At 43.2% G+C, this 15,996-nt stretch overlaps 1 protein-coding gene across 4 annotated transcripts in view; it reads right to left on the reverse strand.

Moving 5' to 3' along the window:
* LOC308075339 (single-stranded DNA-binding protein 3) overlaps positions 1 to 15,996 on the reverse strand; it is a 48,677-nt gene that overhangs the window by 17,967 nt on the left and 14,714 nt on the right. For all 4 annotated transcript variants that reach the window (XM_080415168.1, XM_080415167.1, XM_080415166.1 and 1 more), the window contains exon 5: positions 1,566 to 1,655. In XM_080415168.1, coding sequence (XP_080271294.1) covers positions 1,566 to 1,655 — 90 coding nt within the window. The remainder of the gene's footprint in view (positions 1 to 1,565; positions 1,656 to 15,996) is intronic.

A 15,996-nucleotide genomic window follows, 5' to 3' on the forward strand; every position in this document is an offset into this window, starting at 1 on the left:
AGACTGGCTCGTCCTGGCAAATGGGTTGGGCAGCAATTTCCCTCCTGCTCCTCGGGCCTGTGTCGAGCCGGCCTTGTGGCAAGATATAATTAGGGGTGCAACAATGAATCGAACTGATCAATGTAATCGATTATACTAATGATTCAATCATTTAATAAATTACTGATTGATAATAAATCCCTATTTTAGAAATGTCATTATAGGCAAAAAGCAAATATATAAAAAAGTTTCTAAAATAGTAAAAAAAATAGCCGAACTATAAGCTCTCGCCATGCCACACGTTGTGAACTTGTAGATTGGTGATTTAAACTATTTTTGCACTACACCGTCACGTGACAAAGAATGAAAGAGTGGCTAATCGATTTGTTGACATATAAACAATTATTTAAAATAGTAAAATAAATAAAAAGCTTCTCTATTATTTAATTAATAGAAAAAGTAATCGATAGAATAATCACTATAGTTGCAGCCCTAGATATAATATATGTGCCCAACTAAATATAAATGTTATAGGTATATAACATTGTAACTGTAAACCTAATGTATCAATCACTGTCATCAATGCATCCACAGAGAATACAGTCCTTTGCGAGAGAGTTGGGCTCGTCTTCAGTAAGATCCCGCAGGTAATTCTGAATAGATTTCTGTCATCAACAACTCTGAATTAGAGCCGTTTGAGTGACAAACATCGGAAGCTCTTTTGCAGTGCGTGGGAAAACAACAGAGTAACACTGTTACATATAACACAATTACACTGCAGTGACAACAATGTCAATCATGTCAATTGTGCGCGCTTGCAAGAATGACAGGCTGTACTAGGCACTCCACTCTCCCTCACATAGAGCTCCTCTGATTGGCTGAGGATATACTGGGAGCAATTTCAGACGGACTCTCCCTTTTCCCGGTGTTTCGCCCAGATGGGAGTGGTTTGGAGGTTGAGGTTAGGCATAGTGTGTGTGAGGTTAGGGTTAAGGTTAGGGTTTAGGCATATAACCACACCCACCTGGGCGAAACACCAAAGAAAGAGGGAGTCCCGTTTGGCCCAAACACAGAGGCAAGGGAAAAAAACACGAGGGGCTCAGGATTGGCCATGTAAGAACTGGAAGGTTACCAGTTGGATTCCCCGACTCCTCCTGGCTTCATGTCCAAGTGTCCTTGAGCAACACACTGAACCGTAACTGCCCCCATTGAGCAGGTAACTTGGTACCGTGAATGTTGCCTCCACTGTCGTCAGTGTTTGAATGTAATGCACACCGCAAATCGCTTTAGATAAAAGGCGCTATAGAAATGCAGACTATATACATGTAGACCATGTTGTTAGCAGACAATGTTATGACAATCTAACAATTTTGTACTACAATGTTGCCTACAGCATCTTGTCCCACATCATAACTGCAGCATAGCACATCCCTTGTTGAAACACCGCTCCTCCAGGAGGTACCCCCCCCAGGCCTTCTTAACACGAATCATCAAAATGTAAGTAAAATTGTCCAGTGCATCTTTAAAAAAAGGATTAGACTGGTTGCTGATGTACGATGGGTGGAGTGGTGAAAGCAGGTTCTTACCTGGAAGAAACCTGGAGGCATGGGACCGCCTGGCATGCCGTCATTAGGGGGCATGTTTCCCATCACTGGGCTGGGTGCTGCTGCCGCACTCTGCAAAAAAAAATCAGAAATGCATTAGTTCAATGTGGAGAACACACACACACACACGCGCACATGTATATACATATACAGTGCTGGTTCAAAGTCAGACACTTACATTTTACAGAGGGGTGCACTAGCTGTCAAGTTACTATAGGGGGCAGTGTCTGCACCAGCATTCACAGAAGAAACCCCCTCCCAAACACATCCAAAGTTGAAGAACTGGTGGTTAATTGGTCTGTTAAATGGGCTACTACTACAGAGGAGACGGGGACAAGATGAAGGCATACAGACATCTCAGACTGCAGTGACGCAACCTCATGTATTTCTTTGAAGATCACAAGGAGGAGGAGGAGTGCCAAGAGTTTCTCTTTTAGTTAAAAAGAAAATGAATATCAGCTTTGAATTTCTATTCCTGTTAATCAGAACGGTTTCTCCTCTGTTGGTGGACATTTCTCACTCCTTTCTCTTCTAGAGTTAGATACAGAGGAGGTTCAAGTCCCCAGCCTCTAACATACTGGATTTCAACGCAGGGGTCCCCAGCTAAATCATTGACAGTTAGTAATCTACTGGAACCTTGCGGGTCTGTAACTCAGACCTGTAGGGTTGACACAGTGGTGTGTATCCAGAGTGCCAGGATCGGTACATCTTTGGGACCACACTCTTTGAGAGTGTGCAAATGGAATCAAGGGTCCATTTGGTTTGTACACTCTCAGAGAGTGGGGTCCCAGAGATAAAACTGTGCCAATCCTGGCACTCTGGATACACAGCGCCGCTGTGTTTCCATTCTACCAGGGTGTTCATTGCATTCACCTGGTGTCCTTGTAATTCTAGCCATCTAATCCGGGACTAGTTAGAACTTGGCAGGATAGAAAAACCAACAGTACCAGTGGTCCAAAGTACCAAATTTGGGAACTGCTGCTCTCTAACATGTGATGTCAGACAAGATAATTGATAGGATGACTGGGACAAGATTCAGGATAATTACCCATGGGTTTTCTTGAGTGTTGAGTTAAAATAGTGTACGAGTTGGCAAGGTAAGGCTCCCTTTCATGGCTAATGGAGATGCAGATCTTGTACCCTAACCCAGAGGTTCTCAACCCTTTCAGGCCGTGACCACCCAAAATAATCATATTTGAACCGGGGGGACCCCCACCCCGTGTAGGAGTTGAGGCATTACATTTAGTTTGACTTGGTTCCACAGATAAATGCTGTGAAAATTGTGAGGCGTTGCGAGCTTGTAGATCGGCTATTTTAAAAAGAATGTGCCTCTTTCTTATTATCTAACAATTTGGCCAATGTTTTGTATAGTTTGTTGATTATTTGGATGCAGTAATGTTTTTTTTCAAGGTATTAAAAGGGTCGTAAAGGTAATAAAATTGTCACTTCACTGTCCCCCCAAAATCATGTGGGGAAGGCCTGGGGGTCCCGGCCCACAGGTTGAGAACCACTGCCCTAACCCAGCAGCCTGAAAAGTAATGTGCATAATCCTTCAACTTGTCATAATGGTAGGTAGGGATGGGATGAAATACGATATTATATTGTTTATCGTGATAAAAAACACTCAGTACATAATTGTACTGAGGAGAATTCAAATTCATCACAATATTGTCAGTATTAATACAATGCGATCAATGCGATTTGTCAGGTTGTAATGTATATCCAGTCGAGAGAAGTTCAGCTTGCCCATTGTATCCTCCACAAAACAAGTTAAATATGATGTGTGGAAATATTATGGATACAATTTTATGGAACAACAGAACATGTCTGTCTTGCGTACTAACACTCTCCGTGAGAAAAATACACATTTTCCCGCCAAATTCCAGGTAAATGGTATTTAATAAAAAAAAATGATGTTCCACGAAGCAGTTAACCAAGCAAGTGACTAATGTTGATGTTCATCCAAAATGTGTGTTATGGTATGAAACTGTGTTGGATGCGAACGCGAGGAAGCTATTTAGCTTCATAGCTAGCATGTGCATTAGGCTAGCCACTAAACGTCTTAAAGTCTTGTTTAAATATATCTGCTTTTTCCTGCTACAGTTTTGAGTGCGTGGGACCTACGTTCTCTCACAAAAAGTGTAAGTTTGACCGTTTAATAGGACGTATTAAAAGCCCATGATTTTACAGCATTGCAAGCCCATTCTTTCACACTCTGTTGTACATTGTCATAGCAAATATTCATGTGGGACTTTATGCAAATGTTATCCAATCAGTCACAAATAATTTACGTTCTTGTGAGTGATAGAATCAGAATGGGCTCAGTGAAAAGAAAAGAGCAAAAAAGGCACACAAAAACAACGGATAACAGCTGAATAATCAAATGAATAATGGCAAGATCTCTCATTGTGATTATATCTGGTGGGTATTTGTGAGAGTTTGAATGTATCCCATCATATTCAAGGGCTTTTGATGAGAAATGAAACAGACTCCAGTCACTCAGTTTAGAGGACTGCTGAGGGGAGGTGTGCGTCTGTGTCCAGCTGACACCTGTTGACGCTCGTTATTGTTACATGCATCAAGGCAATTATGTTTCTGCACTGTCAAATAGGCCTACATCTAATCTAAGATAGCATCAAAGCCAAATATTTTTTACAGGTGACCCTCTCTGGTATTATAGATATTTTGAGCTTAATAACTAGGCTACACTCTGTTGGTAAAGTCCAGATGACAACAATATGACTATGAGGTTAGTGCAATTTATATTTATACTGTAATTACATTATATTTGTTATTAGTGTCTATTTGTCCTCTGAAACAATGTGGTTTACAGTTAGTGAGAACTTACTTCACTTGACCCTTAAGCTTGTATAATTGTATTTATTTTTGTAAGTAAAGCACTTTGTAACTTTGTAAATTGGGGAAAGAAAAATAATAATATTGTATCGTATGGATATTGTGAGCCCAATATGAGTTTTCCTGTCATCATGCTATGTAAGCCAGAAGTAAAAGAATGGTTGGAACATGTTCTGAGGAAGTGCAACTCTTTCACACCCAAAGTTCAGTGAAGTAAGCAAGTTTTGAGTCAGGAATTATATACTTTACTTCAGGTGATGAAGAACAGAGGGTCACCTTCAGAACAAAGTGATTTAATATACTTTCTTCTTAACCTCTACTCAACTATTGGGCATAGCTGTGGTGGCCATTTTGTGGTTCCACAGTTAGAAAGCCCATTAATTTTTCCCATAGAGATTTCCGAAGATATATATATCAATTATTTTAAGCCTGGAACCAAGCCATCCAGGCTCCTGGAGAATCATGACCATAAAACATTTGATCCTGTATCAAAACAATATATTAGTAAACTGGAAAAAAGGGTACTTATTAAATATAGTATATATAATATAATTAAATATTTAGATTCATGATTCACCAGGAGCCTGGATGGCTTGGTTCCAGGCTTAAAATAATCTATATAAATATTTTTCGTATATCCCAATGGGAAAAACGAATGGTCTTTCGCTCTTTGCCCTATAGCCAATAATGCAATTACAACAGCTAAGTCTACCGTCTCTGATGTTTACATCACTTGTAATACTATACAACTACTGGACATGTAAGTTTCAGGACAGTATAAAACAGGAATCTGGGCTACGGGAGGTGGGGTAAAGGCTTCAGACCGGAAGTTAGAAATGATATAACTGTATTCTTGTCAACACACAAACACACACACACAGGCACATGTTCAGAGTGCTTATATAAGCAGACACACAAGAGTTGCATCACCGGCTAATAAACTGAAGCCCTCCAGTACAGTGAGAGAGGGAGAGAGAGAGAGGGAGAACCACAGGGTAGAGGACTAGAAAACAGGAAGGAGGTTTAAGACCCAAAACTGTGTACACACACACACACACACACACACACACACACTCACACACCAGTAGGAACACGTAACATATGCACTCAAATCCAACATAGGTTTCCACCAAATATATATAAGAAATACATGATGATACCTTTTCACAAATACACAACTCTCCTTCCGACGTAAGCTCACTACCCCTCCCCCTTCTGAGAAACCGTGTCACACACACACAGAAAAACTCACAATTGCACATGCACACATGTACGTGTGTCCGTACACACACACACACACACACACACACACACACCTCCCCCCATCTTTATGCTAATTTTGCTAGTGAACATGAGCAGACCACTAGTCCCTGGGGAAGAAGCAGGGTCGACTGCCTCGCTCTCTCTCCCTCTCTCTTTCTCTCTCTCTACCATCTCTCCCCCTCTCTCCCTCCTTAACCCCTGTTATCCTTTCTCTCTCACTCATTTCTCCTTCTCTCCCCCTCTCTCTCTCTCTCTCTCTCTCGCTCTCCCTCTCCCTTCTTTTTTCTCCTCTTTGTGACCCCCCCCCCACCACACTGTTTCCTTCTTTTCTCCATGCACCTCCTTCCACTCCCCCTCCCTCCCTCCTCCCGCTCCCCCCAGTAGGGTGTCAGCAGCTTGCAGAAGCTGTTGCTATGGAGACAGGTCCTATCTGCACTCTGTCCCCCTGGCATCCCCCGCTCCAGGAGCACAGAAAGAGAGAGAGGGAGAGGGAGAGACAGAGAAGGAGAGAGAGAGAGAGAGAGAGAGACAGAGAGAAAGCAAGGACACAAAAAAAGAGTGCTAGAGCAGGAGAGAGTGAAAGAGAGAGAGAGGAGATAGAGCAAGTACAGAGGCAGGAGTGAGAAGGCAAGAGAGGAAGATGGAGAGAGTGAGTTAGAAGATACCGTACATAAGAGTGAGACTCAGAGCAGAAGAAAAAAAACACAACCTGGGGGGTTATTGTTCCAGGCTATGTACGGTCAAATATCTCGTTGCACATTCACCAGTTCACTGATTGAAAGTATGCAGATTGAAAAGTACGCAGAGCATGCACTTGGCATCAGCGACAATACCAGGTTCTGTATGCACCCCAGCACTTTTCTAGAATCAACTGGCCTGTGGGAAATGTTTATCGGTTTTTAATTTTAGTAGACTGTAGGTGCTCACATATTTCCTACATTCGCCAAACCATTTTGCCAACCTGCAGTCTGAGGGATGTGAGCACGGTGCTTGGAGGAGGGCGTCAGCTAGCCTCTATCTCACAGAGTTCGGTATGAAAATCCCACACACAACGTCTGTAGTCTTGAGACGGGCCGCCATAGGACACCATGGCTTAGAAACAACAAAAACAGCCTGCAAGTGCGTCTATTGGTCGGCAGCCTTGTGTCTCAATGAAACCTTCACACAGCGTACATTATTTCCAGACCTTGTGACTATCAAAGAATACTGCAAAATGCAGCTTTAAGACTCTTGTCTGTGGAACTGCCTGTGCCCGTGTTGTGGCCTAGGATTGAAATCCCACTAGAGTGGCTCCTTTTTTTTAAAGTAGCAATGTGCAAGTATGTGTGGGTTAGCGACAGCAGCCCATCATTCAGTTTGAGAAAATATAGTATAGCGTTTGTTCTATATAATTTACATAATATGTTCAGCCAACTTTTGCATTCAGCATGGTATATCGTCGCTGTCAGGCAGAAACCTCTCCTATCTCCATGTTTTTTTCGTAAATTAACACCCTACTTGATCATACTACAGTGTGAAAAAAAAAGTATTAGATCTGCAAGCTTGACGTGTTTTGAGCTTGTCGATCTGCTACTTTTGCTACATTTGAAATTGAATCCATTGTGTACAATTCTATTTGGTTCCATTTGTACACTCTAAAGAGTTAAAGACACACTGAGGTTTGTAAGGTCAATGCTGAACAAACTTCGATAGCGTTACCAAAACCCAACTGTAGACGAGCCAGAGGGACAGGAGTCAGTTACAACATGGAGTTAGCCATCACTTGTGATTGTCTAATCCAACACTACAAAATCCGGAGTGTGAGTGTGTGAACTGCGAGTGTAAAAATTGACCAACCTCAATGTCAAGAGTTAAATAACACTCCAGGTTTTACTACAGCATGTGCACTAATTCCCAAGAAATAATACTAAAGTCATGGTAATCAAAATAAAACTGTTCTTAGTTGAGAGAGATTGTTATCCATCTCTTATAACAAAGTATGTTTTAAAGTATTTCCTCTAGGTCAAACAGTGGATGTGCACAAAGGACATTTTTGCTCACTTAACTTGCCTCAGGCGTAGCATCAATACTCAACTTGGAATATACAACCCTTGATTACCCAGGCAAGCGCAGGATTTGTTAAACTGCAAGACAACTCAAACCATCAGGAAAAATCGGACACACCTCTACCGCACGTTGAGACTAAAGTTACGTCCACTACTGTCCACAATGAATAATATTTCAAAAATAAGAGACGAGAGAGAGTGCTATACCATGGTTTTTATAAAACTGACAGTTCCCTATCCTGACTCTGATTGGCTAATGGCTAAGTCTGATTGTAAAATACTCGATAAACATACACCGGAACCACATGTATCAGTATCACTGGGCCAAAGCCTTATTTTTCAATATTATGCAACGGTCACAAAATTCACGGTTTGGTGTAGGGAGACATTGTTCTTATTCTCCATTGTTCTTTAATTAACCATTAACCATTAACTCATCCAGTGCCATTGACGTGTACATGTCCAATTTTTTCAAAAGCCCAGAGCGCCATTGACGTGTACACGTCCAAATTGTGTTTTCAGTGTTTACCACTAGATGGCGCTCTTGTGCATCCTATGAGCCCCCATTTCAGGCTCCGAGGCAGAGAGATCATGTGATCACAACATTTAATGCGCCATCTGCTTCCTGGTTAGCGTGTGCGGGAAACAGCTGTAACTTGAGTTGTATTTTTCCCCCTGCATTTTTGTCAATAGAACATAAACGGGAGGTCGCGTGGAAATCTTTTCTTTTTCACGGAAGCACAGTGAAAGCCCCCGTGATTACCAACCATCAGAGGATCAATCATACTAAAGATAAATATTCTGTGACTACTTAAAAAGAAAAATGGCTGGCACTATTGGCAATTATCTTTTTATTTACTTGGCACTGATTTAAGAACAAAAAGAGGGCATTCGGTTTTCTTATAGTTCAAAATGGAACACAGTATAGCCAAATGTGGGTAAATATACCGTACATCCACCATTCTGTCCAGTAGGAATAATGAATTTCATACATACGTGAAAGGTTTGCAAACGTTACATCTGCCGTCCTTGCGCGTCGTCGCAGTTGCACGTATTACATAATTGCTTCAGTCATCAAACCATGTGATTTCCCCCCCCATTTTATTGCAAAACATAGTGTTATTCTATAAAAAGACGGTTTGAAATGTAAATCCCATGGATGCAACTTCCAGAAGTGCGTAAGGTTGTGCGTAAGGATTTTTCCATGCGTTTCCTTGGGTAAGGCAGCCCCATTGCCACCAATCCATAAAGTGGTTGTACTTTTGTAACATGCTTTTGGCCTTCCTGTTCGGTCTTAACAAAACAAATAGTAATAAAATAAAATAAATTAACCATTTAACGGCTAGTATTATAGGGATATTTCACTTTAAAAAAAACTTTTGGTCATTCTATCGTCTACTCAGGCTTTTGTGAGCCCCCCAGACCGTTTTTAAGTTGATTGATTTAGTATTTAGATATTTGATAATCATTTTATCAGACACGCCCCCTTCCTATACAAACCCATTATAACTTCAAACTCAATTTTTAACATGTTAGATTCGTCAAGAACACCCGTCCTTGGTTCTGATGACTCACCCTGCCCTCCTAATACGCGAGGGGGCCGTGTTTTTTTGATAACTTTTTTCATTTATTTTTAATATTTTTTGGGGAAAATGAAAAAAGTTAAATACATTAAAAAAATAAAGGCAATTGGAAAAAATTACGTTTTTTACGTCCTAGGCAGGGAATGAGTTAATATCTCCATTTCTTTTTAACGTGGTGGAAGTGAGCCATTTTCGATCCGCGATCACTCTGCAATGGAGGATCGTGTTAGAAATATTATTGTTCCAGGTGTTAGTCGGGACCCTCCTCCGTCTCGCACGCACGCTTTGTTTACATGCACTTCCGCGTCGGGGCTTCTACAGCACGAAACGTATCAACGTAAGTGGATGGAAGATTTGCAGGCACTGAACGTACAGTTTGCAGGCACTGAACGTGCAGTATTTTAATAAACCTCTGGCACACAATGTGTTAAAACTGCTAACATCATAAACGTATGATCTTTTTGGGTGATTTATTTTGCACTGTATGTATCAGGTGTGAATGAATGCCTAAATGCTGTGGAGAAAGTTTGTAGCGTGTGTATGTGTGTGTGTGGGGGGGTACACACTGTGCTGATGTTTTAAGTAACACACCCTCGTGTAGAAGATGGGACATATACCGTTGTCGTTTTATATCCACCACTCTCTTGCCATCGCCCTCATAATAAACAGGGAACCCCAGACCTGCCGATCTTCTGTTTCTGCTCTCTCTATTGATTCTCAAAGTGGGGTCTGGGGACCCCCAGGGGTCCTTGGGGGGGGTACCAGGGGGTCCCCAGCAAAATGTGTTAATAAAGTGTCACAATCGTTTTGTCCCTTTTATCCATATTTTAAACTTTGGCTATTCAAAAATAGCAGATCTACAAGCTCATAGCACGGCACGAGTGCCGCGGCCAAATACATATCAATTTGGGGATCCTTGGCACAAAAAGGTTTGAGAACCACTGCTCTATATGACATTAGTGCCTCTACAATTCGCCTCTCAGCAAGTAGTTTTGTTTTTATTTGGGGGTGGGAGGGGCAGGCAGCACTTTCCTGTTGTGTTGCGTTGTTTAAGCTGCTTTTTTTTGTTGTTTTTTTTACTAAATTTTTATCCCACGATTTTGTAACCCTATTTTTTACACCCAGTGCCAATTGTCTATGTAATCCTGGGCACTACCTTCCCTCTGCCAACCTAGGGAGGCCAGGGCCGAGCTCATGCCTCCTTCAATGCATGAGAGCCAACTGACCTTCTTGTCACCTGACAGGGGAGAGTTTCCCTGGTTGGACGTAGCGTGTGGAAGGAACACGTTATTCCAACCAGTTCCCTTCCCCTCCATCAGGCGCCCCAGCTGGCCAGGGGGAGGCAGTATAGTGACCAGGATTACTGCATGTTTTTGTGAGGGTACCTACCCTAGGAGACACGGGGAGAACATGCAAACTCCACACAGAAAGGCCCTTTCGCCAACCCCACCTAGGGTATGGGCACTGATGACGCGGAGGAGAGAACACACCCCCAGCGCCCACAGCGTCCCCTGCGGGAATCGAACCCAGGACCTTCTAGCTGTAAGGCGACAGCACTACCGACTGTGCCACCGTGCCCCATGATTAAGCTGCTTTGATGAGGCACGGAGCCAGAGGGGGCTCTCTCTCTCCCTCTCCCTCTCTCTCTCTCTCTCAGAGGTCTGGTTGAGCACAGAGAAGTTGAATTTACCCATTGAAACCGGGAAAGCATCCTGTGTTTGAATCGTTTCCACAGATAACTATTGTGAAAATAGCAGATCTACAAGCTCACAACGTCTTGTGAGGCGTTGTGAGCTTGTAGATCTGCTATTTTCAAAACTCTCTCATATTATTTGACATTATTCTGTGGCCAAATACATATCATTTTGGGGGTCATTGGCTCGAAAAAGATTGAGAACCACTGGTTTTGAAGGCATTTAAAAAAATAAAAAGGAGTGCATTGTTGGCTTAGTATGTGCGTGCGTTGTGCAGCCCGGTTTCTACACCTCAGCTGTGACTCCCTGGAGAGACGCCACATCAGAAAACAGGAGACTAGCGAATTGATTGGCCGGTATTGCTGGATGGTCTATATCAGTGGTTCTCAAACTTTTTCATGTCAAGGACCCCCAGAATGATATGTATTTGGTCGTGGACCACCCCTCCCCCCATCTCAAAATAATTTGTTCCAGGGACCCCACGAAGCAAAGATTTGGGTTACAAATGTTCACTTTTACAAATATTCATGATTTTTCAAAAATAGCAGATCTACAAGCTCATAGCACAGCACTCTGTGAGCTTGAGCTTGTAGATCTGCTATTTTTGAATAGCCAAAGTGTAAAATATGGTTAAAATGTGGTTAAAAACATTGGTTAAAATGATTGTGACGCCACATTTTGCTGGGGACCCCCCCCCACCCCCCAGGACCCCTGGGGGTCCCCAGACCCCACTTTGAGAACCAATGGTCTATATAGAATACGATTGATCTGCGTCCCAACATTGCCCCAACCCGCCCCCTCCATCCATTTACCTCTCGTCCAAGCATCACCACCACCCTCCCACCACCCCACCCATAGGACCTACCGGACAGATCAATAGTGCTCAACACATTATTGACCCCTGCCTGGTACCTCTCACAGGGATAAAGACAGAGACATAAACACTGGATGGAGAGAGGTGAGAGGAGAGAGAGAGAAAAATTGTGTATGTGTGAGCCTTTCTGAGTGTGCATTTGTGGCAGTGTGAGAGAGAGTGTGTATGCGTGTGTGGAGTCTCTGCATTCAATTGCGTGTGCGCGCGTGTGTGGATATGCTATGCATTTATGTGGTGTCTGCATTTGTGTAGGTATGTGCAAGTCCAGCTGCAGTCCCTCACGGGTGTGTGTGTGTGTGTGTGTGTGTGTGTGTGTGTGTGTGTGTGTGTGTGTGTGTGTGTGTGTGTGTTAGAGGGGGTACTAATCTACATTCTGGTTCACACTGATATGTACCTCATCACCGTCTCCTTGACCTGCTGTCCTTAGCTCCACAACGATAGAGAAGAGAGGAGAGGAGAGAGGGATGGGGGGGCAGAGAGGAGGAGGGAGGAAGGATAGAGCGAGAGGGAGAGAGAGAGGAAAAGAAAAGCTGACGGTGGTGATGTAGCCAATTTATCAGCCCAGTCAAAACAGTGCGTTTCGCTCCAGAGCAACAGGACACGGCTGCTACACTCCACATCACGTCTGACAGACGAACGAACACACACACACACACACACACACACACACACACACACACACACACACACACACACAGTCTAAAAGCCCAGCTGGTACTTGAGTCTGGCACGGTATGCATACTACACACACACACACACACACACACACACACACAAACAAACCAATAAAGCTGCTGCCAAGGTAGGACTACTGAACCACACAAATGAAAAAACAGGAAGACACTACCAATACACACTGTAGACACAACTTCCACTTAGCCAACACTCCGGAGAGAAGGCAGACAAGCCAAAACAACAAGACAAGAACAAGAAGGAGAAAGAGAAGCACTCTGCGCCAGAAGAAAAACGTCCACAAGTCAACGTCACAACGTCAACTCGACTGCGAGTTGTTTGTCATCATCAGATCGTCTCCACAGTGAAGAACGTCATGATGAAAGATGAGACATAAAGGTCATGAGTCATACTCAAACACGCACTCTCATTAGCTCATGGTATGCAACTCAGCCTGCATGTCTGCCCGGCTTGATTTGTACCAAAAATAGTCCATCTATACAAACTCACACCGTGTCACTGCACGTGTTGCGATCTTGGAAATCAGCTATTACTGGCATGCGACACCAGTGTGCAACAAAGTGTATATCAGGCTTCAGGATGTCACATTCAGATTGTGATGTGGAATACTGAAAGCCAGACAAACAGGTGTTGATATTGTTGGCATTGCTGAGCAATGCCTGTAAACGTAGCTGTTCCTATGCACAGTATTTAATATTTAGGGCCGGGGCAATATGGACAAAATCAAATATCACAAAATGTTGGTCCAAATGTCGCGATATTCAATATTATTGTGGGGTTGTCTGTGTTGGTGCTTTCACAAAAGTATTTACCGTACACAAGCAATAGTCAGTAGTCACGTAAGTTGAGAAAATAGAAGAAACGAGTGGACGGATGGTCATACAGACGGCATTTTTGGCCGAGACAGTTTATTCATGTTCAGCCATCACAATCTCGTAGACATATAAACCATTTATTGCACTGATGTTACACCTGTATTTGTGTAACATCCAGATGAGAGGAAGCCTTCTCTCTCTCTAGTTCAGAGTGTTCAAACTCTATTTTCCAAATAGCGTGACTCTTCCTTCTTGTTTTCATGTTATCCACACCGCTCTCTCCTCCTCACCGACACTAGGCATTGTGGGTAAACAGCTAGATTAGCCAATCAATCTTCTCTGGGGAATAGAGGTGGTGGTGGTGGTGGTGCATGTGTGGTGGCAGCAACGAGGGGGAGTGGTGGGGGCGGAGGGGGGATAGTCAGCGAAGAGATAGGGAGAGGGGGGTGAGAGATAAGGTGGATGAGAGAGGAGAGGGAGGGGGTGGACTGCTATGTCGGGTGAAGGAGAGAGTAAGAGATATGCTGAAGGAGGGAGGCTAAAGAGCATGTGCAGAGAGGGAGAACTCAAGAGGGAGAGAGAAAACGCAGGGGAGAGAGAGAGTGAGAGACACAGAGAGGGAAAGAGAGAGAGGGGGGAGAGAGAGAGAGAGAGAATGCAGGGGACAGAGTAAAAGAACTCAAGAGGGAGAGAGAAAATACAGGAGAGAGCAAAGATGCAAGGGAGAGAGCAAGAGAAAACACAGGAGATGAGTGAGAGAGAGTGAGAGAACACAGGAGAGAGAAAATGCAGTTGGCAGACAGAGAGAGAGAGGGGGAGAGAAAATAGGAGAGAGAGAGAGAGAGAGAGAGAGAGAATATAGGAGAGAGAGAGAGAATGCAGGAGAGAGACAGAGAGAATGGAGGAGACAGAGAGAGAAAACGCAGGAGACAGAGAGAGAAAACGCAGGAGACAGAGAGAGAAAACGCAGGAGACGGAGGGAGAGAGAGTGAGAGATGTGTGCACCACCAGCACCACAGATGCAGATGTGGGGGTGTCAAGCAGAAACCGCAAGCTGTGAGAAACAGCGCGGAGAGGCTTGAGTTGCACAACATGCACAGCGGAGAGAGAGAGAGAGAGAGAGCGCGAGCGAGCGAGCGAGAGAGAGCGTGGGGACGAAGGAGTGAGAGAAGTGACAGAACCACAGCGGCAGATGTGTGGCCAAGGGAGGGAGTGACAGAACAGGAACAAGGGGAAGGAAAGAGAGGGAAAGAAGAGGGGGAAAGAAATATGAGAAGCAGTCCAGGAAAGCCAGGAGGATTTTTAACAAATGATTTTAAACACAGATGGTAATGCAAAGATGCATAGTATCAAGTTCAGAGAAGAGAGGAGAGGATGCAGTGAAGATAAGGTGAAAAGAGAAGAAGCTGGCAACAATCCAGCTGTCTACACAGTAAACTCTTCAGTGTTAATTTATCCATTTGTAACTCTGAGAGTGTACAAATGTAGCCAAATGGATCCTTACAGGTCCATTTGGTTACATTTGTATACTCTGAGTTAAATTAACGCAGAGGATTTTACAGAGTATCCATCAAGTCCATCAGGGTCTGTGTAACAACAGCCTTCTTGGGCACTGACAGCATTAAAAGCAACTGGATACTTATGAGCAATAATAATTAGCCTGAGCCCTGACACCGAGCAGCTCTCCAGTTACACAGAAATAACAACAGTGAGGGAACTCCTGCTACCGTGCTGCACTTCCTAGCGCGCCCGCTGGCCCTTAGCTTACACGTACAGCGTAAAAATCCTCACTGTTCAACTAAGGCTGGACAATTGTAAGATGTTACATTTGTACACTCTCAGCGTTACCGCTGGGTAACTGACTGGTCCATTTGGTTACACGTTCTCTGAAAATCAACTACTTAAAAGTACTTCTGGGGTCATTTCCACATTACAGAATCTGTCAGCACCACTGCCCTAAACATGTAATGTTGTTGTTAGGAATAAACACAGAAGCACCCGGAAGGAAGTGGACTAAGAAAGGAGAGGACCCAAACCGAGTTACTGTTTCTACACAAAAAAAGAGGTGGTGAACCCAGAGGTAAAAAAGAAATTCCCTATATTTTTACCGAATGGGTTCCCAGATTTCACATCTTCTCAGCCTTTTATGTGCACCCAACAGTTTTTTCAATTCAATATTTAGATTTTGATGTTTGATCAGACACACCCACTCATAACCCCATTCAATTTCAGACTCATTGAAAACACACGTCCCTGCTTCTGGTGACTGATATTGTCCTTCTAATGCATGAGGAGACCAGCATTTTTTTTCAAAGTTATTTTATGTTAATATTTTCTGTATTGTAATGTTGCATCAAGTCCATGCATGAAATCCATGAAATTCAAGCATGAAATAATATGTAGTAGAAAAATGACGGTCTCCTCGTGCATCAGGACAATATCAGTCACCAGAACCAGGGAAGTCTGCTTTCAATGAGTCTAACTTGGTTAACGTGGCATTTTAAGTTGAATGTGCTTATATAGGGGCAAATGAAAATGAAATATCTAAATATTGAATCAAGCCATTTAAAGGGGTTTACATAAAAAGTCA

Source organism: Gymnoscopelus braueri (assembly GCF_963280865.1).
Source record: "Gymnoscopelus braueri genome assembly, chromosome: 19".
In the NCBI taxonomy this organism is placed as follows: domain Eukaryota; kingdom Metazoa; phylum Chordata; class Actinopteri; order Myctophiformes; family Myctophidae; genus Gymnoscopelus; species Gymnoscopelus braueri.